This window comes from Stenella coeruleoalba (assembly GCF_951394435.1).
Source record: "Stenella coeruleoalba genome assembly, chromosome: 1".
NCBI lineage: Eukaryota > Metazoa > Chordata > Mammalia > Artiodactyla > Delphinidae > Stenella > Stenella coeruleoalba.
Window position 1 is genome coordinate 106,003,183 of NC_137169.1, and position 26,211 is coordinate 106,029,393.

At 40.8% G+C, this 26,211-nt stretch overlaps 1 protein-coding gene across 3 annotated transcripts; it reads right to left on the bottom strand.

Moving 5' to 3' along the window:
• Positions 1–5,328: 5,328 nt before the first annotated feature.
• Positions 5,329–24,815, bottom strand: PRKAB2 (protein kinase AMP-activated non-catalytic subunit beta 2). Of its 3 annotated transcripts, none has more exons than XR_013827473.1 (8): positions 23,175–24,815; positions 22,726–22,908; positions 17,921–18,014; positions 17,564–17,684; positions 13,830–13,963; positions 13,090–13,158; positions 8,495–10,587; positions 5,329–7,020 (listed from the first exon to the last, which is right to left on the bottom strand). XR_013827473.1 is itself a non-coding variant. In XM_079915973.1 (8 exons), exons 2-8 carry the CDS (start codon positions 22,879–22,881, stop codon positions 10,510–10,512), a joined length of 819 nt encoding a protein of 272 aa, XP_079772099.1. In that variant the 5' UTR covers positions 22,882–22,908; positions 23,175–23,288; the 3' UTR covers positions 5,329–10,509. The 3 variants fall into 3 exon arrangements, 2 of the variants coding, with proteins under 2 accessions (XP_079772099.1, XP_079772098.1); XM_079915973.1 differs by adding an exon at positions 18,809–18,975 and having other exon boundaries at positions 5,329–10,587; positions 23,175–23,288; XM_079915972.1 differs by having other exon boundaries at positions 5,329–10,587.
• Between the last annotated feature and the right edge of the window lie 1,396 nt (positions 24,816–26,211).

The window sequence follows — 26,211 nt, forward strand, 5'->3', positions numbered from 1 at the left end:
AAATACTTGGAAATTAACCAAGGAGACGAAAGACTTGTACAATGAAATTACAAAACATTGCTGAAAGAATTTAAAAAAGACAAAAATATATGGAAAGTTGGCCAAAGTTCATGGATTAGAAGATTTAATATTGCTAAGATATCCATACTGCCCCAAATGATCTGCAGATCCAATGCATTCCCTATCAAAATCCCAACTTTTTTCACAAAAATAGAAAAATCCACCTTAAAATTCATATGGAATTTCAAGAGATCCTGAATATCCAAAACAATTTTGAAAATGAAGAACAAAGTTGGAAAACTCATATTTCCTGATTTCAAAACCTACTACAAAGTTACAGTAATCAAAAAGTGTGGTATTGGCATAAAGACAGACATATAGACCAATGGAATAGAATAGAGACCAGAAATAAACTCTTACATATATGGTCAAATGATTTTTGACAAGGGTGCCAAGACCATTCAATGGATGAAAGGACAGTCTTTTCAACAAAGAGTGCTGGGGGAAATGGATATCCACCAGCACTAGAATAAAGCTGAACTCTTATTTAACACCATATCCAAAAATTAACTCAAAATTGATCAAAGACCTAAATGTAAGAGCTAAAACCATAAAACTCTTAGAACAAAACAGGGGGAAAGCTTCATGACATTGGATTTGGCAATGATTTCTTGGCTATAACATCAAAGGCACAGGCAACAAAAGAAAAAAATAGGTAAATTGGACTTTATCAAAATGAAAAATTTTTGTGCATCAAAGGACTTCTATCATCAGAGTAAAAAGGCAACCCACAGAAAAGGAGAAAATATTTGCAAATCATATATCTGATATGGGATTAATATCCAGGAAATATAGAGAACTCTTAAAACTCAACAACAAAAAACATACAACCCAATTTAAAAATGGGCAAAGAGGGAAGAGATATGGGAACATATGTATATGTATAACTGATTCACTTTGTTATAAAGCAGAAACTAACACACCATTGTAAAGTAATTATACCCCAATAAAGATGTTAAAAAAAAAAAAAAAAAAAAAAAAATGGGCAAAGGACTTGAATGGACATTTCTTCAAAGAAGATACACAAATGGCCAATAAGCATGTGAAAAGATGTCAACATGACTGATCATCAGGGCAATGCAAATTAAAACCACAATGAGGTTTCACTTCACACTCATTAGGATGGCCATTATAACAATTTTTAAAGTCTCTAAACAAGAAAACAAAATAAAACAATTTCTACTACAGAGGTTGAGAATGTTTCCAGGAGAATTATGTACTCTATGATACCCCCTCTATCTCTTCCTGAGCACATATGTGAAGTTACTTTCTTACAGAATAGCCTTCAAATTAAACAAAATTCTTTATGTTCTCAAGGACAGTGTTTTCTCTTACCTAGTCTGGCAATCTTAATTTTTAGTTCATTGAAATTTAATATAATTACTATTATAGCTGGGTATATGTCTACCACTTTATTACTTGGTTTCTATATTTACCATATGTTTTATGTTCCACTTTCCCCTCCTTCTTTGCTTTCTTTTTGATTAGACAAATATTTTATGTTATTACATTTTCTCCTCTTAACTTACCTTACCATTCTTTAAGAGTTTACCTTAGAAATATCAACATGCAACATTTTTTATTTAGTATATTTTTATACAAATGATTACTTTCACAATACTGCTAGAATTCCAACTAGGATTATTTTCATTCTCTCATAAAAAGTAGTTTTAGAGCTTCCCTGGTGGCACAGTGGTTGAGAGTCTGCCTGCCGATGCAGGGGACACGGGTTCGTGCCCCGGTCCGGGAAGATCCCACAGGCCCGTGAGCCATGGCCGCTGAACCTGCGCGTCCGGAGCCTGTGCTCCGCAACGGGAGAGGCCACAGCAGTGAGAGGCCCGCGTACCGCAAAAAGTAGTTTTAGTATGTTTGTAATATCCTTTGCTGGTGAGTCTTCTCAGTTTTTGTTTGTCTAAAAACATAGTTATTTCACCGTCATTTTAAAATTCTTAACATTTTTTGATTTATTGACGTATAATTAACTACACATATTTAAAGTGCACACTTGATTTGTGAGGCATCACCACACTCATGATAATGAATATAACCATCATCCCCCCGAGTTTCCTCCTGCTCTTTCGTAATCTCTCCCTCTTTCCTATCCCTACCATTGATACCTCCATCCCTAGATAATCACTGATCTGATTTCTGGATCATATAGTATATGTTCTTTTCTGTTGGCTTCTTTTGCTCAGCCTAATGTTTTTGAGATTTAACCATGTTATTATGTTGTGATGGCTTATTTTATGTGTCAACTTGACTTGCCCAAATAGGATGCTCAGATAGGTGGCAAAACATTATTTCTGTGTGTCTGTGAGGGTGTTTCTGGAAGAGATTAGCATTTGGTCTATTAAGCTCTATCTCTGTGCAGCTTTCTCCTCCTTGGTACTCTACCCCATGCATTCTGCATTGTTGGTCTTTGCAGACTTACCAGGCTGGAAATTCTCAAGGTATTCAGCCTGGGCAATTAAAGGGCTCACTTCATTTGTTTCCTGTATTTCAGGGATTACTGTCCTCCACTGCTTGTTTTTGAATGTCTAAAAACCATTATTTAATATATTTTGTCTGGATCTTTGGTTGTTTTAGATGTGAGGATAAATCTAGTCCCTGTTATTCTATTTTGACCAGAAATAGAAGTCTCCTGGTAATTTTTGATTGGATGTCAAATATTGTGACTTTACATTGTTGAGTGCTGGATATTTTTGTACTCCTATAGGTATTCTTGAGTTTTGTCTTGGCATGCAATTATTTGGGAACCATTTGACCTTTCAAGAATTTTTAGTATAGTTCTTTTGTGTCCCATCCCGCATTAGTCCAATACTTGACAATGTCTTGGGACCATGTGCTTCAATCAAGCCCCTTTTCTCTAGTTAGTCTTTACTACCTCAGAACCAGGAGACTTTGGGACATTTCACTCTGCTTTTTATAAGCTCTCATGCTAGCTCTTAAGCCTTCCATGCAGTCCAGACTTCAGTAAGTGTCCTTTAGGGAAAACTAGCTGTGCATCTGATGCCCTTCAAGTTTTCAACTCATCCCTCTATCACCACATACCCACTAAGAGCTTTGTTGGTTTCACTTTACCCCCATCAGATACCCTCTGCCTGGGCAAAGCTCAGTCCTCAGCCCATGCCCAGAATCAGCAAATAGCTACAGGGAATAAGATGGCTAGTGATCTCAGTTCACCTTGGGCAGTTCTGCTTTCCCTCCTGAACATTAGATAATTTAGTCCTGGCTGCAGCCACAGTTCTTTGTTACATCTAAAAATAAGATGCCACTCTCAGAATCCATTCTGTGCTCAGACTGGCTCTTGATCAGGTAGATCCCTGGATTGTCAAATTCCTTTACTCTCCTCAGATATCCTGACTCTAGGTCATTCTCCCAGACAACCTACAGGAACCAGCTCTGCTAACTGGGGGAGAAAAAGAAACACCATCTTCAGGTTGCCACAAATGTTTCCATTTGTGGATACAACAAAAGACCCCGAACATTCAAAATATCTCCAGTCTGTCCCCTGACCCTCAGAAATATTTTCTGAGATCCTGTTGAATGTAACACCCATTCCACTACCCAATCCCAAAATGTAACTTGTAACTGTGACCCAGACTACTGTAATCGATGACAAAGATCCCTGAAAACAAGAACTAAGTTAGGCCTGTCATCATAGTTTTGAGGATCAGTTGGCCTGGAGTTAAGGCTTTTACCCCTAAGATCCAGGTATACAGGTCTGCAGTAATCTTTGTGGCTCTTTCAGGTGTTGAGACTTCTCACCTGATGTTCTCATCCTAAGCTATCACTAGCAGGAGGGCTTTGGAAGTTGTAGTGAAGGGAAATTAGTTTTGGAGTAGTTGAGAATTTGGTGAAAAACTACTTTGGGTTTTAAAATATCATATAGCATATGGCCTTCTGACAAAGAACCTTGCCCTCCTCCCTAGAAAGTCAATGAAGAGAATACTCTCAAGACAGGAGTCTCCTTCAGCATATGACTGAGTGTCTGAAGAATTCTTACTGGTAAAAGAGCACAGAGAAGTTCATCTGTAAGTACCCTGGAGCCAGGGAACAGGTTAGGGAAAGGGAGGTGGTACTCCAGATCTGCATATGTGCTGCTGGATGAATAGTGACCAAATAGGGCAGCGGAGAGACTCACAATGTCTCCCAACCACCTGTGTCATGGGTAATTGTCGATGCAGGGGAGGAGTTTGTAAGGCATACAACAAAAGACCCCAGATCAACTGGGCCAGAAGCAAGTACTTTGGGAAGCATATGTCAGTGCAAGTGTGGGTCTTGACAGAATTCTGGTGCCATTTTATTGTTTCAGTGACCAGGGTACATGATGTTCAGGAGACCATTCTGTTAGTGCCTGAGTCCACGTTACACCTACCACTCTCTACCTCTGGTCTGCAGGCAGTCTTTTGACCTGCTGTTGAGCTTTGAGGCTGTTTTGGTCCATATCTACTATCACATGTCTTCATTACCTGTCCTTCTACTTTACATCTCCACTTCTCTCTTCAACTCCCTCTATTCTTCTCACCCTCTAGTCACTCCCACAGTGTCATTCCCTTCTCTCCCTTGAGGAAATTGAACTCAGTTGAATCTTTACAGCAGCAAATACAGGGTAGCCTTGTTGTGTTATCTGAAGAAAAGTCCAGAGACCAGCTATGTAAAAACCCCATGAAATAAAGGGATGGAAAATAAAAAGGATATTATAATCATGGCCCTGAACAAAGACATCTGAGGGAAGTGATTGCTGTCAGAATGAAGTATATAACCTGCTTGCAAGTACATATCTGACAGAGAAAGAATGAGTAGGGAAGTTCCAGGATAATGGATATATATATCTCTGGATATATGTTAGAATCACCTGGGGAGCTTAAAAAAATATAGATACCTGGATCCCACAGCAGAGATTTTCATTTAATTGGGGTGGAGGTAGTAGACTGGGCAGCAATATTTTTATAGAATCTGTATAGGTAGTATTAATGTCAGCCAGCGTTGAAACTCATTAGACTAGGATCTCAGCTAATCCAGCACAGGATGATGGCTAAGTGTGCAGTTTACAGAAAGTGCTAAAAATCAAATCAGAGTTTGCATTCCTCTAGTTAATGTTGGCAGAGCCTGGAACAAAAAGAAGAGAAAAGGTGGCAGATGGAGGGATGACACCATGTGTCCCACATACCTATTACTTTTCTCTTTATTCAAAAGCATCTGTGTGGCAATTTACATTCTTTAGATCCTGAGGCTAACTGAGTGGATAGGTCTTGATAATATAATCAGTAATCAATGAAGAACTCAAATATTATTGCTGTATAATACTTTTATTCAACAGTTTTACGGGGAAAAAACCCTCACATTTCTGTATGTGTTATATCACATAATTTTCAGACATGTCAGAGTCCAGTGAAAAATCACATTTGGAGAAAAGCTTTAAAATTCATTCTTGTATGCCACTCCTTTGTGAAATACCGAAAAGCAGCTCTGTATCGCAGCACTAAAGGTTACAAAAAGCACCATTTAAAGGAGGACTCACGTGTTTAATTCCCTTTATAGTCTTATTCCCCCTTTGTAACAGAGCTGTACTCACTCAAAATGCTTCAGTGTAGTAACAACCAACATTCTCCAATTTACCAAAATTTAAACAAGTTTCACATATGGGGCCCAGTGTGGAGATTAGGACTAATCAACATTAGTGAGCTTTGGCTGTTCTAAAACCACAACCTGGGTAGGTGTTCTGTAGATGGGAATAGAAAAGAAATACGATGATGAACACATAATGTAATACTTATAGTAGGTACCTCCTCGACCATTTTAACCTGACTATAAAATCCACATAGCATTTAGTTTTTCATATCAATCTTACTGCAAAAGCACTGTGCTACACAAAAGTCGACTCCAACTAATGTTGGAACTAAAACAAAATTTAATTTTTAACAAAACGTATTCATTCAAAGCACAACTGAGGGGCTTCCCTGGTGGCGCAGTGGTGCCTGCCGATGCAGGGGACACGGGTTTGTGCCCCGGTCCGGGAAGATCCCACGTGCCATGGAGCGGCTGGACCCGTGAGCCATGGCCGCTGAGCCTGCGCGTCCAGAGCCTGTGCTCCGCATTGGGAGAGGCCACAGCAGTGAGAGGCCCATGTACCGCAAAAAAAAAAAAAAAAAAAAAAAAGCACAACTGAGTAAAGCAAATCAAGACAAAGCCCAAATTTGAATCCTAGAGGGATTCCACTGCGAAGAATTGGATTTCGTAAGTAACAGATTCTTCGAATTCTTTCCTTTTCTTTCTGTTTTCTTATACTTTTTAAAGATTTGGCCTTTTTACTCCAGAAGTTTCAGTTCATTTCAGAAATCACAGCCCTTCAGCCTCCAGTTGTGACTGGTGCTTAAGGAGAGACAAATGCCTAGATCCAGAGTTTTAAAAGACCCTAACTCCTATCCCTCCCAGGTCCTCCATCCCATGGGTAACTAGAGTCAGCAGTTCCTAGAAGACAGCAACAACCTGGCTTTAAGGATGAGTCACAATAATGCAGGAACCAACTGTGTATCTGCTCTTAAGCCTAGGCCCCAAATCACTAGAATGTGAGGATTTAGAAATCTCTGAGAATAGAATGTATTTCAAACATACACAAACATAGACTATTGCATATCATTTTTAGTTGAGGTCAAAAATTTAAAAGCTCTACTTCCCCAATTAAAAGCAGGGGATTCTATATCATTAATGTGTCTCCTTCATTTATACCCAGATTAATATAAGACCAGTCTAGAGGTAACACTTCTTTCTGAATTTACCTTCATTTTAGCAGCATATGTGGAGTACCAACACTTTTCAAAGATTTTATCTCAGATCCATTAGGTCTACGAGACTAGAAATAATTGGGGTGGAGTGAGTGGGCCTGGGTTTGTAGGATCCTGTCAGAAACCTCTCTTGGATTCTTCTTTTACAGAGCTTCTTTACCATATATAAGCACTGTTTTAAAAAAAAGCCAACACTGTTGAGGCCAGGTATGACCTTCAGGGGTTTTGCCTACAGTGATTAAATCTCATTCAACTCTAAGCTTAAAACAAGCTAATAACCATAACACAGAAGTTCTCCTTACCAGCAAGATGACTAACATTTGTTTTAGGTAATGTTTGACTTTAGACCCTGGTAAAGTCTGCCTGACACATGAAGTTAAAGCACAACATAGGAGAAAGTGTAGAAAATAGAAACAAGAGAAAGATTTTTTATACTGTAAATTCTGTACAATGAGATCCAAAGACACCAGTATATGTTTGATTTAATTTAAAAAAGGATATTTTTAGTTCCGAGTTACTTAAGCCTTAACTTTCCTAGTACTACTCCACAGCTCAGTTACTCTTTCTTTTTCCCATAACTCCTAGGCCATGATACAGTTCAAGAGTCAGCCCTCCCTAAGAATTACATTCTTACTCTTTGACTGTGAAACTCTTATAGGCAAAACAAATTTAAAAAACCCTAAAAAAATTTTTTTCCTTTATTCATTTTCAAAATCTGTCAAATTCTTCTGCAGAACATAAACTATCCCTTTAACCAATATAAAAGAATGAGTGAACTGTACTCTTGGGTACCTTCCTCCCTCCCTCCCTCGCAACCTTCTAGAACAGTTTCTAGGGGACAGACTGAGAGTATGATAGGAATTCTCAAGGCCGTGGTATGTTAATCAGCAGTACAGAGGAGGGACAGGGCTGAATGAGTCATCATCCAATTCCTCTTACTGATCCCTTTCCATACCAGCTGGTAGGCTCCAGTTTCACATCTGGCTGAAAGATTACCTCAGAATTTGGAAAAGTGACACTTCCTACACATTTCCAGATTAGAAGGATCTGAAGGTCACCAGCACCAAAACCTACTGTCACTGGAGACAGACTCATTTCACAGAAGCCTCTGGCCTGAGAGAAACTGAAGGAATCTCTTTTCCTGCCACACTCTAATTATCTGTGCAGAATAGAGACTTTAATACAGGAACACAGAGACAATTACATGTCAATACTGCTGACAAGACATATGAGTACAACAAAATCCTCTAGGTGACAGCCAAGATTTTAAATCCTCCTAAGTGGCCCACTTGTTTAATGGGTAATGGAAAAAACAAAATTCTAGTATAACTGAAGACAATGTAGATCCTGAGAGTTGGTAGTAACAGAATTTGGCCTGGATTTTTAAAATGGCACACCATTCTAAAAGTGATTGGAACCATAAAACGTTCTCCACAAAAGCCTTTTGAGGCGGATGGTGGCCTTGAGTGGCTAAAGCAGTATTTACTCTCAGCAATTAACCACCAAAGCACTTAGCAATTTACATTCCCAGCAAGACAACAATCCCACACCCTACTGCCTCACACACAGGATCTAAGAGTTCTACATACTGGAAGACAACTGTATCATCAGCTTTACGTGGGAAAGACAGGAGGTAGCTAATTTACCTGTGGGTGCCCTTTCAGTGGGGCTGGGCTCATCTTAGCAGTCAAGGAGCCTCTCCAGCAACAAGTTTAGCCTCCTTCAGTACTGAATGTTTGGCTTGCATTTATCTGTAATGGAAGAGCCACAGAAACTTGGGGAAATATATCTTATCTCTGAATCTCAAGAGTGGATTGAATAGATACTTTTTACTCCACAAATGGAAATCACTGACCCCACTTCATCAACAAACACTTTCTGGAAGATACAGAAGAACAAGATAACTCTGTTAGCATTTAGTGCATGAAAGGGATACTTTTCATGGCTGGGAACACCAAAGGTAATTTCTTGCCTCTTGAATCCTTAAGTTGAGGGACACTTTTAGGTGCATAAAATGAGCCTGAATGGGTCTGTATCTAGAGCAATGTTTACTGTAATGACGTACACAGAGTCAGCCTTATTAATCTAAGACTGTAGGGGGCCAGACTAGAGAAGAAAATATTGGGGGCAATTTATCATAAGCCTGAAGTTCTCCAAATGCAGTCTCTTAAGACCAATGAAAAGGCATTTTTATTTTATTTTGTTTTATTTTTGCGGTACGCGGGCCTCTCACTGTTGTGGCCTCTCCCATTGCGGAGCACAGGCTCCGGACACGCAGGCTCAGCGTCCACGGTTCACGGGCCCAGCCGCTCCGCGGCACGTGGGATCTTCCCAGACTGGGGCACGAACCCGTGTTCCCTGAATCGGCAGGCAGACTCTCAACAGCTGTGCCACCAGCGAAGCCCGAAAAGCCATTTTCTGATAAAAGAAAAATGTAGGAACATAAAAATATTCCAAGGATGAAAGACATGAAAGTTTTCTCTGGCTTCACTCCCACCTTCAAAGCTATCTGCTCTGTGAAAGAAAACATGGAAGCAGGGCCAAACCAGGTGGGAAAAAGTATGGGAATGTGCCAATACAGCCTGAACTGTGGCACCAAACCAAAACAAAAAAGTAGACCTGCATTCTGCCTTTCATATAAGGCTGAGCCATATTTTCTTCAGTAGAAGTTAAAATAAGTAGTGACAAAGTGTCATGGGCCTGTGCTGAGCTTAAAAAGGAGACTTTCTGGCTGCCCTAGTCTGTAAGGTGGGTCAGGTCTCACACAGCCTTTTGTTTCTTTGTTTGTGTGTGGTATGCGGGCCTCTCACTGTTGTGGCCTCTCCCGTTATGGAGCACAGGCTCCGGACGCGCAGGCTAAGCGGCCATGGCTCACGGGCCCAGCTGCTCCGTGGCATGTGGGATCTTCCCGGACCGGGGCACGAACCCGTGTCCCCTGCATTGGCTGGCGGACTCTCAACCACTGCGCCACCAGGGAAGCCTTCACACAGCCTTTGAAAGGGGTCACTTACCCACTGAATTTTGTGTTAGGCAAGAGTCAGATATAGGATCTGAAGGAGGTTAACAAAGCAAGAATGTGAAATGAGAGGAAAAAGGGTTCTTGTGGGGTACCTGGTATCATATAAAAAACAGATTGTGCACATACTCTGGGAATACAGAGAACCCATGCAAGAAAAGCTGCTTCTGCAAGGAGGCAGCTGTAAGTAGGGCAGCACTCTGGCACAAGTCCATCCCTTGGAGAGCCAAGGTAGCAGTGATAGAATCTCCACCCAACAAGGATCCTGAGAGTTTGCTCTTCATCCACTTTAGGAAAAAAGCTTCCTGTAATGGTTCTTCCTGCAGCTCTCCCCAACAGATCTTGGTGAGTTCCCACAGGTAGAGAGAATACGTCTAGCTAGGAGGCTTCCATTAACTTTCGTCTCGTGTGTGTGTGCGTGTGCGTGTGTGTGTGTGTATGATTTTTTCTTAAAATAAATTCCATGAACTCCTAAAGCTCTCATTTGCAATCAAATGCAAAAGCAGAGCATCCTACTCAGAGGCTCTGAAACACACATATTAGCCTCAAAGCAAATCAGCCTTCCAGTCCCAGGTAAGACTGATCTAGTCCAGAAAGGCAAGGGAGATGCTTCTCCTGAATCCTGGGAGGCAGGAAGGAATCCCTTCAGATGGGCTTGTACAGCAGAGTAGTGACATATTTCTTCTTGTAGCGATGGGTTGCGCTAAGGACCATCACACTGTCCTGCAAGGGAAATAAACATATGTAATTAATTCACTAGTTCAGGACGTAGGCAGCTGTTCCCAGCCATTAATCCTTCACAACTGCTCACTTTTAACAGAGTTAGTTTGATATTATTAAAAAAAAGGTTGGTTTTGGATTCAAATCAATTTAAGTTTTGATCCTGACTCCTACTGTTACTCCATTTGTGACCTTGAGTAATCTACTTAATGTCTCTAAGTTTTTTCTCATCATTACAAAGGACAACACCTACCATTAATATGGCTCTGATGATTACATGAAAATATCTGACAGAGAAAGTAGGTGCTGAAAAAATATTAGTCTCCTACCTCACTTCCTTCCCCACCTCACATTCAAATATTGGGCTTAAAACTATGATGGAAAAAAAGGGCTTCCCTGGTGGCGCAGTGGTTGAGAGTCCACCTGCTAATGCAGGGGACACAGGTTCGTGCCCTGGTCCAGGAAGATCCCACATGCCGTGGAGCCGCTGGGCCCGTGAGCCATGGCTGCTGAGCCTGCGCATCCAGAGCCTGTGCTCCACAATGGGAGAGGCCACAACAGTGAGAGGCCCGTGTACCGCAAAAAAAAACAACAAAAAACAAAAACAAAAAAAACAACTATGATGGAAAAAAAGAAATATCCTGATATCTATCTCTAGAAGGAAGTCTTAAAAGCAATGAGAAAAAAGGGCAGTGATCCTTTTGAAAAACCATTTCCAAGTCCCATTTAATACCAGGGATGAACTTTAAAAAAAGTCATCTCTTGATCCTTACTGAAAAAGAACAGATTGTTCCTAAACCAGAAGAGGAGGTTGCCCAGAAGAAAAAGATATCCCAGAAGAAACTGAAGAAACAAAAACTTATGGCCCGGGAATAAATGCTGCAAAAAATAAATGCAAATGAAAGTAAAAAAAAAAAAAAAAAGTCATCTCTGATCAAGAGGGGACTCAGGAATCATCTTCTATCCTTGAACAAAGTGGACCCTAAAATCCTCCTTGGAAAGACATTCAATCCAATAGATCAGTTCCAAACAGCTTAAACAATCTGAGAAAACCAGGGATAGGTCAAGGCCAAGCTGAACCACAACAATCAAGACCTTGACCTGGGTCAGAACCAGTGTGAAGAGTAAGAGGTACCATTTCCCAAGCAGTGTTACAGACCCTGGGTGTACCATAGAAAGAGATGGCAGACCTGTGGACATCACCTGATAGCCAAAGAGCAGATACAGGAGGCAAAATTCAGTTAGATCACAAAGAACCCAAGCAAATCCAATTAAGAAACCAGTGCCTCTTCCTTTTTTCCTCTATATTGTATCATCTACAATGAAGACTTCTCAGATTGACATTCTGTGACCACAGTATGCAGATCACAGCCTAAAAATGACAGAAGCAAGGCAGGTAAAAAATTCAACTCCAGAAAGAGTTTGGTGGAAATGAGAAGTGGGTGAGAGAAAGAAAGATCTACTTGGAAGAACCAGCACAATGGTCTCTAGGAAAGGACATGGAATAAAGATGGGAGGACTGGACCTCAGTCCTCTCTCTTGTACTTATTGGCAATATGATCTTCTATGAGCCTTAGTTTCTTTATCTATAAAACAGGGTTAAAAAATAATACTTATCCCACAAGGTTATTATAAAAATTAAATTCAATAATATACATTTAGTAAGTACCAGGTAATCTGTTAAAGACAGCTGTATCAGTGATTTCCCTAATCTGGCTGCACATCTAAGAAATATAAGCAGCTTAAAAAAATTACTGAGGCCCATCCTAGATGCACTTATTCAGAATCCCTGGGGATGGAGCCTCTGAATCTGTATTTTCCCTAACTTCCCCCAAGTGATTCTGATGATGTTCAGCTTAGTTTGGTAACTACAGAACTATATAAAATATTATTCCAATAGCCAGACCACAAAGACATGACAAGACTGAACAGATATTTTCAATCCAGAATCTAAAGCAGCAGAGAAACCAAGAAGCATTCTAAGAGCTGGGACGGGGATGCGGGGGGAACAGGGTAAGTCTGGTCACATTTCTCCTTTAAGTAGTGGATAGGAAAGATGCAAACACTTGGGTATATATGACTCAGGCAGCTGAAAGCAGCTCATGTCCACCTCTAAAAAAGTGGAAGCCTTAATATCACATTCAAGCATTCTTTGAACTGGAAGGTAAACTTGCTTTTTCTGTAAATGAAATCCTAGTACTATGAACTCAAACTTAATTAAGTAGGTGGTGCAAAGGTTATAGCTACCCAGAAAGAAACCAGGAAGCAAAAAAGTCCATTCAATCACAGCGCAATTCAGCTAGCCAGAACTCAGATATCGAGACTAAAATTTAAAACAAACAAACCCACTAGTTAAAGAAAGAAACTTCTTCTCCTATAATCTGACCATTACTGCCAGCTTCAGCTTCAGTGAAGCAGCAGAGCAAGTAGCCACTAGGGAACACGTGTTCAACTCTTCCCCTCCCATTTTGGGGAACTATGTGAAGAACCAGGCCCACCACTTACCTTAATGGACAATGCATAGAGATGGTTCAGCATAACATGATTGGGCTCGGGGAGCAAGGCTGGATCACACTAAGAGGGGTAAAAAAAAAACAAACCCAAAAAAACACCACTAAATGGGGTTAAATGCACAATCCTAAACCAGTTTATTCTTCCTCAGAGATCTTTGGGACTGTTGAGAAACTCAAAACTAGAATGTATTATTTCCTTTAAATAATGCACTCATCCTAGTATATATAAATAATACATTCTCATTACAGAAAATTAGGAAAATTCTGAGTCCAGGGCAGAAACCCTTAGCCTCACTACCTATTCATCCTCTTTAACAGACCTTGCCCACAACACATATAGAAGATTTGTATAAGAGGCAAAAATAATCTTAGTGGGAATCAAGTGAATTGACTAGAAATGTAAATTATATGCAAAATATACTTCTTTTGGATATCCCCAAATGATAAATACTCCTTATCTTATGTTGGAATAGAAGTCTTAGAAACTGGTTCTAGCAATCCATAGCTCTGAGCCTGATATATTAGGACCAGAAGACAACTATGAATTTTGGTAACAGTATTTGGAAAAGTCGCAACTCAGCCCTGGAAAAAGGAACTTGTAAAGCTACTGATACGTATATGATTTATACTCAACACACCTTTGTAATAATCCCAACCTCTACGATTACTACACTGTAGCTCAAATGGTCTAGTAACCCCCAGATGCCCCAGCAATACTCTTAGGATACTCACAGATATATTAGTGTCCTTGTTAAGAATAACTTGGAGAAGGTGAGGAGGCAGGATGGGTGGGGATTTGAATCTCTCCTCTGATCGAAACACATACATTTCTTGACCATAAGGCCCTGGGGGTGAGCTGGAAAGGTCTGGAAGATATTTATTCAAATGTAAGGGAAAGTTGGAGAGCTATTAAAGATGCATGAAAAAACTGTCAGTACATGGCAGCTAATATTAAATATGGTAGAAGTCAAGAATCATAAACTTGTGACTTGTTGGGTCTACAACTGTAAAGCAAACAAAGAAAAAGTCTGCGTCATCCTGAACATAAACTATGAAGTTCCTCAACATGGTAACATGACATGAAGGATAGGGGAGGAGATGAGGGGTAAAAGATGTAGGTTCAGGGAAGAGCTACTCCATTTATCAATTGTATGACTTGGGTCAAATCCCTCTTCTATAGTCAGTTTCCTCATTCATAAAATGAAAATAACAATCTCTGCCCTATTTCACAGTGCTTTTATAGGAATCAAATGAGACAACAGATGTGACAATGCCTTATAAACTATCAAACAATATGAAAATATTAGATTTGTTCTTTTTTCCAGTCAAGCAGCAAGGTTATAAACTTTAAGACTACTGATACTACGATGACTGCAACAAAAAGGAAAAATTAATAACAATGCAAATCAAAACCACAATGAGATACCACTTCACACTCATTAAGATGGCTAGAATAAAAAAAGACAGACAATAATAATTATTGGCGATGATGTGGAGAAGTTGGAACCTTTGTATTATTCCCATTGCTGGTTGGAATGTAAAATGGTGCACCACTTTGGAGAATGGTTTGGCAGTTCCTCCAAAAGTTAAGCACAAAGTTACCATATGACCCAGCAATTATACTCCTGGGTACATGCCCAAGAGAAATGAAAACATATGCCCACACAAAAACTTGAACACAAATGTTCATAACACCATTATTTGTAACAGACAAAAAGTGGAAACAATCCAAATGTCCGTCAGCTAATGAATGGATAAATAAAATGGTATACGCATACAATGGAATTTTATTCAGCCATAAAAAGGAATGAAGTAATTATATATATTACAACATGGATGAACCCTGAAAACATTATGCTAAGTGAAAGAAGCCAGACACAAAAGGCCACGTAGTGTATGATCCCATTTATGTGAAATGTCCAAACTAGGCAAATCCATAGAGACACAAAGTAGATTTGTGGTTGCCAGAGGCGGAGGGAAGGAGGCAATGGGAAGTGACTGCTCATGGGGATGGGGTTTCTTTTGGGGGTGATTAAAATACTCTGGAATTTGGACTTCCCTGGTGGTCCAGTGGTTAAGAATCCGCCTGCCAATGCAGGGGACACGGGTTTGATCCCTGGTCCGGGAAGATGCCACATGCTGCGGAGCAACTAAGCCCATGTGCCACAACTACTGAGCCTGCGCTCTAGAGCCCACAAGCCACAACTACTGAGCCCATGTGCCTAGAGCCCGTGCTCTGCAACTAGAGAAGCCACTGCAATGAGAAGCCCACACACTGCAACGAAGAGCAGCCCCCGCTCACTGCAACTAGAGAAAGCCCGTGTGCAGCAGTGAAGACCCAGCGCAGCCAAAAAAAACAAAACAAAACTCTGGAATTATATAGTGATGATGGTTGCACAACTCTGTGAATATACTAAAACTTACTGGATTGCACACCTTAACAGAGTGAATTTTATGGCATGTGAAATTATATCTTAAAAAAATGGAAAAAGTGTATGCAGACAGAATAGAAATACACAAAAATGAAGAGAACTATAATTTTTTGCTTAAAAATTTTTAATGTTTTTTACAGTTTCTAGTAAAAAGGATTTTAACAACCAGTTCAGCATAAGAACTCAGATTTCAATTAAATATACCGTGGGACAAAAGAAAAGAGTAGCAAAAATACTGTTATATTAAACAATATCTTAAAAATGTATAGAACTTGAAACTTTTCAAAGTACTCTCAGGTATTTTATCATAGATCCACAAAAACACTCTTTGCAAGTACATAGAACAGTTTTTTTTTTTCCCCTTTCCATCAGAAAAAAAAATGGTTAAGTCATCTACCCGAAGTCACATACACAGCAAAGATGGTCACTGAGGGCAGGTTAAAACCCATTATCTGAAGAGTCCTAATAAAATGTATTCTAAACCCTACCTCAGTGGATCAGGAAATTGGGTGAAAGTGGGAAGAGAGAAATATCAAAAGTATGCTAGTCCTCTTTCTCTATAATTATGATTATATGTCTATTATTCATTGGTTGATTTGCTAGAATCATATAATGCAAAAATTTAGAGTAACTAGTGGCCTCATCATTCAATTCAGTATTTTTAAACTCTTTTAAATCTCTGCGCCACCAGTTAAGAACAACGTCCAGCCTTACTTTCGGAGCTTATATAATGAAAACAATATTTTTGTAATTTTCCTAAACAATTATTATACTATTGCTTATTCTTTTAGAAACTGCATAAGCCACTCTTGTGTCTTGAGATTCTAATATGTCTCACTTCAGGTATTGTGTCTCCTCAGCTGTGAATCGCTGAGAGTCTAAGCCTCTGATTTTACTGATAAGCAACCAAGAACCAAAAAGGCTGAAGGAGTTGTCCGTGATGCAAAGCTAGTTAGTAGTAGAGGCAGGCTTTGAACTCACAAGGGAGAAGTGTGCTTACTGGAAACACAGTTCTTTAGACAGTCATAGCCTTTACTGTAAAACAACAAAATTGGTAACTGTGAGTATGGATAGCAAATCCCTTTTCTGGTTTTATAGCTAATGTAAGGAGAGATAAAGGCCTTGGAAAAAGCACTGGGAGAAACGAAAGGATACAAGTCTTTTCCTCTACGAAGGGATTTTTTTTTTAACCCAAAACTTACAAAACTTCAGTTAACATATACACAAAAGAAATGTGAGGTTTGGGAACTTCCCTGGTGGTCCAATGGGTAAGACTCCATGCTCCCACTGCAGGGGGCCCGGGTTTGATCCCTGGTTGGGAACTAGATCCTGCATGCATGCCGCAACTAAGAAGTCCACCTGCTGTAACTAAAAGATCCCGCATGCCGCAACAAAGAGCCTGTGTGCCGCAACTAGGACACAGCACAGCCAAAATTAATTAATTATTTAAAGAAATTTAAAAAAAAACCGGAAATGTGAGGTTTTTATAACCCTTTTCCCCCAAAAAACTGCCATATATGTAGGCCCTATAAAATTATAGAACTGCCAACTGAGCTAGCAAACTGGCAGGATTAAGCTGAGGCAGCTAAACAAGGCATATGAGACACAGCTAGCCCCTGCTAGTTGATACTCTCAAAGGTCAATGAAAAACTTGAAATATTACTAGAAATAGCTTTTTAAACTATAGACCATAGCCTATAAAAAGAAGGATAAAATAGAAAATAGAGTACTTTACATGTAATAAAGGCAAATATTATACTGTTAAGACTTGTGTTACTGTTGTGTGTGTGTGTGTGTGTGTGTGAGTGTGTACTGGGTTACAGTGTAAACCTACTGGTTAAAAAGTTTGAAATCAAATACACTAGACAGATTTTCTTCTTGAAGACGGGTACCTAATGTTTATAGGAGAAACATATACATACAGTTCATAAGATTCCTAAGGAGAAAATGAAAAAACAAACAAAAACCACTCTTGGGAAGAAACACGCATTATAAGAAAAACAGATCAAGAAAGAGCAAATACTACAAAATTACCTCGACAAGATGTCTCTGAGCTTTCCATTGAATCTAGCTTTAAAGCATCAAACACCTCAAAATCAGATTTCTTGACATGGATCAAATTGTTAATTGTGCCAAGCTGACTGGTAACCACAGGCTGAAACAATGAATGGAAAAAAAATTCATGAAACCCCATTTCAAATACATCTCTTCTATTCAACTCTCCTCTTTTTAAAAGGGATCATACTTGGCACCACCATCTTTTATCAAGAAAGAAATCCAACAGTATAGGAGCCTATCAGTCCTGACTGCAATGATGTTTGACACCAAGGGGAATGATAGTTTAAAGGAGACTGTTAAGTCAGTGGTTACCCTCGGAGATCAAGGCCTTACCTCTGATGGATCATGAACCCATTGTCCATCCACAAAGAACTTGTACTGGTGCTCTCCCTCAGGGAGGTCCAGGATGGCAACAAAGTCATTATGGCTATAGAAGAAAACAGAAAGTTAAATAGGCCAAATTTCTATTAGAAGACAGAATATAAATGTAAAAACCACGAGGCAATCACAATATCATACCAATGATCTCCCGCATTCTTAAGTGATTGCAACCCCTGTAGTAAAAAATAATTTATAAACCCATTCTCCTTTTTTATATCACCTTGAGCATGTATTTGCTAGCCCCTCCCAATAACTTTAGTTCTTAACTAATATCTGGAAAAGAACAATAAAGATGTTAATCCTCCCGAATGTTCCACCTTAGTACAACTATTTTGCTTCAGCAAAACGGATCCCTCATGAATGTAAATAAGATAGCAAGTAGGCTCAGGATAAGAAGTGCCTCAAGGTACCCTTCCCATATTTTGGTGGTAGATTCTAGAAAATTACCTATATACAAAGGGCCATAACCAGTTACATAATCCACTGTTGCTCTGAAAGCAACAAACAACATTACTACCTAGAACTTTACAGTGTGTTTTGTTTTAGTGCAGAAGTCAGAGCAACTGGACTCAGGCAGTTATGGAAGACTTCCCACAAGCATAGAAAGGACTTGTGTTAACACAGTCTTAAAGAAAATGACATTCTAAGGGGTAAAACATCTCTGACTCACTATGAGGTTAGAAAAAAATGTCACAGATATACTTATTGGTCACAGAAAATATTCTAGAGAGAGTCCCTAGCAGGTGGAGAGGAGTAGTCCAGCCAGGTCTCTCTCCTAAGAAAGGAAATCAAGTCTCTACTCCTGGACCCTGTAGACTCAACCAAGACACTTGTCTTCACCTCTTAATCAGTGGAATCTTGGTGCTCCAATTGTTGAAGGACCCAGAGATGAAGACCTCCTTGCCTCCTTCAGACCAGCGGATAACAGTGGGCCGGGCCTGCTGTGTGGGCTTTACGGAGTCCTCCAAATCCTGCTGCCATGATACAAACTCTTTGTCCCCAGGGAGCTGTAAGAAGGATTAGGTCATCCCTAAATTGTGACCCAGGAATTCTGAAAAGGTCACTATCCTCCCTAGGGCAGAGAGGGGTGCTACGTTTCTGCTAAGGATTAATAAGCCTTGAAATTAGCAACTAAATCAGATTTTGAACAAACTATAGAAAAAGAACTCATCTAGGACCAAAATGGTCAAATGGCTTATGCTCAAAGGCTACCCAAATCACAGCCTAACTTCTGAGTCTGCATGTATCACTCATTCTTTCAGAGCCCTAGGATTTCCCTTAAGAAACAAACAAACAAAAAACCTTACTTCCTCTTACCAGATTAACTCATAGGCAGACAATTATGATATGCTTCTGAGTGTCTCTTAAGAGAAAAAATATGAAAATAAAGTATGGTTCTACAAAAAATAATTAAGTTAACCACATGCAAATATGAGCAGCTCCCAATTTATCAGTTGTAATAGAAATTAGAGATGCTAAAATTCATAAGTAATTCACAATCTCTACTTTAGTTAATAGGTTACAAAAGGACATTAAAAATATAAAAATCAGGGCTTCCCTGGTGGCGCAGTGGTTGAGAGTCCGCCTGCCGATGCAGGGGATGCGGGTTTGTGCCCCGGTCCGGGAGGATTCCACATGCTGCGGAGCAGCTGAGCCTGAGCGACCGGAGCCTGTGCTCCGCAGTGGGAGAGGCCACAGCAGTGGGAGGCCCGCGTACCGCCAAAAAAAAAAAAAAAAAAAAAAAAAATATATATATATATATATATATAAAAATCAGATCATTGGTTTCATAAATTTTGAGAAATGGTTATGAAATCTTACTTGCTCACCTATGCCAGGTTTGTACTAGTTATTTCAGGAGTAGGGATGAAAATTCTGGAGTCCCAAGAAGCATCAGATCAAAAACAGTTTCCTTTAAAAAAGTGGTTCCAATATCAAATGAAGTATGTAGAATTCCGGAAAAACAACTGACTCCTTACTTAGTTTCTTTTCATTACCATCCTTCAGAACAGGAATTGGCAAACTATGGCCAGTGAGCCAGATGCTTTTACAAGTAAGGTTTTATCAGAAAATAGCCACACTCATTCACTTACTCATTTTCTACAGCTGCTTTCATGCTACAATGGCAGAAGTGAGTAGTTGTGACAGAGACTGTATGGTCCGCAAAGTCTAAAATATTACCTACCTAGCCCTTTATAGAAAAAGTTTGCTCACCCCCACTTCAGATTGGCTTAAATAACTTTGGTAAATAAGACTATATGGTACCAAGCCAAAATATTACCAAATAAAATAATGTGGGTTAAAAAAAAAAAAGGACTAGTTTATTCACTTGGGCTTTACTTTCAAAATGGCTGAGGCAGACTACCTTCCATACTCTCTCTCAATATTCCTCAAAACTAGGCTATGAGATACCAGTAGCAGCATAATCCAAAGCAAGCAGAGAAAGAGAATTGAAGGAACTTTCACATTATATAAGGAAGTGGCTTAAGAGAAAAGTTTGATCTCCATTTTCTCAAAGCAATGAACTCTTATTTGACAGGCTGTATTAGAATTACAGAAATGTTTACATATGCCTAACAATTACATATGCCTCAGATTCTGATTCAGATATAAGGTCCGGGAATCTACTTTTAAAAAGCTTCCCAGACAATAATACTGAAATTATATTAAAAATAAAGAAAGAAACCTCATCTTTAGAGATACATCCTAAAATATTTACAAATAAAGTAATATTTGATATGATGGTCTGGGATTTGCTTCAAAATAATTGGTGGAGGAAGAGTGGATTGGGGTATAGGTGACATAAATTCATTCATGATTTGATCATTGTTTAAACTGGATGACAGTTAATACAGGAGTTCATTACACTGTTCTCCTGACTTTGAAACATGGAAAATGTTTCAAATTTTCTATGCAGTGTTCAAACAAATCTCAGGTGAGTCTAATGTGCAAATAGGACTGAAAACCATTGAACTAGTAAACCGAAGAAGGCTGGCATTTGAAGCAATGTAGGCCCGCCTGCCACTGTTTCTATTACTTACTTTTATGATTTAATAGTTTCAGTTTAGAATTTGAAAGCTACAAACTATTAATATGCCTAGCTTTGGAAGAAAGCCCTTCCACGTATGACATGACATTTCTGTGGTAGGCATGAGTGCAGCTGACTAGCAAAAAGATTGTTTACTCCAAGTTAAATAGTCAGCAAAATCATCAGGAAAAGAGGCAAAACAATTAGAATTATAACTGAAAAATGTTTAAGTGAAACATTGAGGGAAGAAATAGAGTAGATTGAGAACTATAAAATCTTAGATTTGGAAGTGACCTTGGGAATTATTTGAACCAATTTTCTTATTTCACAAATGTCAAGATTGAGGTAAGGGAAAGAATGATCCAAAATAGGCTCCATTTCAGACAGAGCAACCTGGCTTTTATTCAGGACGCCGATTACTGCAGTCACAGTTTGACAAATACACTGTACTTAAATCCTGAGTCACCAATGTAGGAAACTGGTAAAAATACAATCACCTTGAGAAAGCTCTGAAGAAGTAAATTCAGATGGCTGAGGAGAGGGCCCAAATGTTGAGGAAGAAGTCCTGAAGTGGGAGAAGGAAGAAAGGAACGAAGAAGAAACCCCAAGAAATCACCCTCACTTCTCTTTGTGATTATGTTCTCAATTGTGATCCAAGAAAATAAACAGTAGAATCCACATTTCATGTGTTATCAACCCGGCAAATTATTCTCTATTTACAAGAGTAAATAAAATAAAACCCCAGATGGGTGGGACAGGATGAGTGATAACATCAAACCTACCCCAATCTCCCCAACCCCTCCATTTTTCTACTTCATTCTAGTCAGACTACCAGGAGGAATTAATGTATTTAATGCCTACAACTCTGAAAGTGATTAGAAACATTCGAATAGTAATTACATTGCTGTCAGCTCCATCTATCCTTTCTGTAGGGTGAATACAAGTTGCCACTTTCCTGAAAGTCCTTGATTGAGAGCAAGGTCTTCAGGGCAACTGTGGGTTGTCCATTTTCAGCCGCGGTAACATTATGAAGTACTACCGGAAATTAGAGAAATCCTGGAATTATTTGCTCTCCCACTTGAGAAGCAGCTGGACGTGAAAGAAGCAGCTCAGCCAAGACTACTGTAAAGTATGAGATGAAAACTAAGCAGTCAACCAAATAATGTCCTTTATTGATCCCCAAGACTAGAAGAAAGTATTCACATAAGCAAGTGGTTGCTGCTCACAGCCATGCCAAAGGGGAAGAGGATCTGAAGTGATGAGCTCTCAGAAGGGCAAAAATGATACTGATACACAACAGTTATCAGGAAAAAGAAATTCATTTACCTACCTCAAGGCAAATGTGAGGAAATGCCGCCTATGGTCAGCAACTCGGGTAACCTACCCTCTGAAGTTTTTCACCAGGGCTCACAACCTACAAATTCATCAGTACTCTAGAAGAGGGTGCCTGTTAGGAGAACCAAGGGCGACCGGGCGGAGGTTTGTTGGCCTCATCCTAAAAATGTGGCCAAAAGAGTAGTCGAGTAACAAGAACTCCGCCTCTATCCTACTTTGAGACAGCACCGCGAAAGGAATTACCACTCAATATCTCCGTCCCCGAAAAAAGCCTTTAATTCTAAAAACCGTAACCCAGGTCAGTGTGATAAGAAAAAATCAAAATAGGGAGGAGGAGCCCTGACACCCAGACTACTGCAGCATCGCCACCAACTGGGGGCGTGGGGACACTCACCTTGGAATCCGGCAGGCTGAAGACGCTGGGGTCATCGGTGCTCCCCACCATGATCTTATGTTCCTTGCCCGGGGCATGGCCGCCGGCGCCCTCGGCGCGCGCAGCCTTGGCGCCGTGGCGCTCCCCGGCCACCCGGTCGCTAGTGGTGTTTCCCATGGCGGTGCAGCTCGAGTCGGGGGCCACCTGCGTGCGGAACAACACGGGGCTAGGGACACCCCGGCGGTCGCGTCTGGGGAGCCCCTGGCCCCGCCCCTGCGTCTGGGGACCCGGGCAAGGGAATCCCCGCCCCAGGAAAGCCGCGCGCAGGGGAGCCCGCCCTCTCTCCCTGGCCGCCAGGAACCCCCGGAACCCCCAATCCCCCTAGTTGCCCGCTGCTCAAGAAACCCGCTTTCGGAAACTCCCCCGCACCCTCCGCGCTCACTGCCCAGGGGCGCTCCCACCCCAATCACCTCCCGCGATGCTCTGCCTCCTCCCGGGACCAATGGTGCGATGGATGTTCTGCGGCTAAGGCCACCAATAAAGTTATTGAAATTGAAGCCACGCCCCGGGCTAGCGACCCGGGTTTCCTCCTAAAATGGCTACAAGGCCAGAGACGCGGGGTCGCCCCGCGCGCGTTCCCTGCGGCCGCGCCGCTGCAGCGCTCGGGGCCCGCCGGCCTCTCTAGCCACCGTCGCCTCGATGGTGGGCAGCCGCGCGCAGCCTTCAGCGCCAGACGGGGGCGCCGGTTCCGCAATCCACCGCGTGCGGGGCCAGGACTGCTTCGCTGGCGAGACTGCGCCGAGATCTTTGGTTGCTTGAGCCTCAGGGATTGCCATCGGGTGGGGACGGTCACCGAAGGACACGGGGTCCCCTCACGGGCTCTGGTGCGCACCCGGTGGAGCGGCATTGCTTTTTTCCCCGCTCCCTCACCTGGCCTCAGGTTCGCCAGACGTTTTCATTTTGTAGCGTCTTTTCGACAGGCATCCCGGAGAGGTGAGTTCCTATAGGAATAAGAAAACGGACTTGCACCTGAAAGCTAAGGAAGTAGTAGTGGTAATTGCTCGAGGTTAAAACTAAGTGCTATGGGGAGCAGACAGCCTTACTGGGTCCCCAGGGAACAGGGAATAATTAGGAGATAAATCTTTTTTTTAAAAAAAATTTTTGTTTATTTATTTTTGACTGCATTGGGTCTATCGTTGCTGCGCACGAGCTTTCTCTAGTTGCGGCGAGCGGGGGCTACTCTTTGTTGTGGTGCTCAGGCTTCTCATTGTGGTGGCTTCTCTTGTTGCGGAGCAAGGGCTCTAGGCGCACGGGCTTCAGTAGCTGTGGCTCTTCGGCTGTAGAGCGCAGGCTTAGTAGTTGTGGTGCACGGGCTTAGTTGCTCCGCGGCATGTGGGATCTTCCCAGACCAGGGATCGAACCCATGTCCCCTGAATTGGCAGGCAGATTTTTAACCACTGCGCCACCAGGGAAGTCCCAGGAGATAAATCTTGACAAATTGTTAAAATTAGTATAAGGAGAAGGAGAAAGCTATTCTAGGCTAAGAAACAGCACTTGCAGTGAGCAACCCCAGAAGAAATGAAATTCAAGAAAGAGAGCAACAGAACCATCAGAAGGAATACTTAGGTAGAAAAGGGCAACGACAGTCTTGTTGGAGCAGATTCAGGTTTCTACTGATAATTAATGGGACTTATGTGGTATTTACTAATTCTTACTTTGCATTATGATTATATGCATGTCTCATTACCTACTAGAAACCCTTGTCACTCAGCATGTGTTATAGTGACCAGCAGCATGGGCATCACCTGGGAGCTTGTTAGAAATGCTGAGTCTGAGGCCCCATCCTACAGAATCAGATTCTGCATTTTAACAAATCCCCAAGGGAATGTGTATACACATTAAAGTGTAAGAACCACTGCATTGACTACTGGCAGAGAGCAAATCTAGGTTTGATTCTTCATGTTCTTGCATGCACCTTGTACAGAGTAAACATTTGCAGAATGAAGGGTACATGAATACTGTTTACTACATTTATAACAGGATAATTGCACTTAGTCTTAAACACAGCCAGTAATGGGGAACCCCAAGTCACACAAGGCCACCTTTTCTGAATGAGCAGCTCTATTTGTTGAAAAGTTCGTTTTATATTAAGTTGAAAACCCATCCACTTAAGTCCAACAAATCCTCTGCTCCCCCTTTTGTTTTTGCTCTGCCCCTAATAAACTCAGTTATTCTGTAGCTCTTAACCAAAGACAGTTTGCAGAAAAAAAGGTACATTTTTTTTACTGCAACCTTTTGCTCACCCCTCCAAAATCATTACTGTCTAGTTACCTCCTTCTTGGATAATCTTACCCCCCCCCCTTATTCCCCGAGTTCCTTTCAATCTTTCTACAGGACTCTGAAGCAAGGTCCTTGAAGGACTAATACAATAAACATTAACTTGTGTACTGTTCAGCTTTCTAGCCCCAGGGTGGTTTCTCCATGCCAAGTAATATGTCCCCAGTATGTATTTACTTACAAGCGTCAAATCAGCATAGGAGGAGCAAATCTGCTTTGGGGATTATTCATGACACTGTTCTGTTCTAATAACATTTATAAATCGGTCAGTAGTTAATAATAAAAGTCAGCTTTGCATATTGTGTATTTTAGACATAAGACAAAAGTAATTTGACACTGTAGGAAGGATTAATTGCTTCTCCCTAGTCCCATGTTTGTTTGTTTTTTCCTTATACTCAGGAAAGACTAGGTAAAGAAACATGATCTCTTAACCAACACCAGTATAATTTCTCTCTTCAGACTTAATGCTGTTGCCCCAGTGTCCTATCCTTCCTTCTAGAGGGAAGGAAAAGAAGAAGGTAATAGGCAAAATAATTGGTGGGGGTTCTCTTGATGTTACTGTATCTCAGATGTCATTGCCACTCGTCTCCTCAGATAAGCCATTCTGCCTGATAAACTGAGGAGAATAATGGAGAGCATGGGAGGCTTCACAACACAGTACACTTTTATGCATGCTGCTAAAAGTGTCCTACTTCCTCTGAGAGGTGAGGATGGGGGAATGGGGGAAGAATATATCGATTTTACAGAACTGGATGACAGGTTAGATTCGGCATCTGGAGCTTTACTTTCCTGTCTCTGCTCCCCAGTTTGCATCCCCACTTGTGATCAGGAATGAGTGTGACATCTCATCTTGGTGATTTCCATTTCAAAAACAATCTGATCTTTTTTATAAAGTTAAACATATACCTAACATGCAGTTTAGTAATCCCACTCTTAGGTATTTATTCAAGTGATATAAAGACAGGTTCACACAAAAACATGTACATAAATATTTATTTGTACAAAACATATGTGGCTTCACTCATTTTCACCCCAAAAGGTAAACAACACAAGTGTCTTTTGCCTGGTAAATCTATAAACAAAATGTGGTATAGCCATAAATGGAATACTGCTCAGCAATGAAAAGGATTAAACTCTTGATACACACAACATGGATGAATATCAGATGCA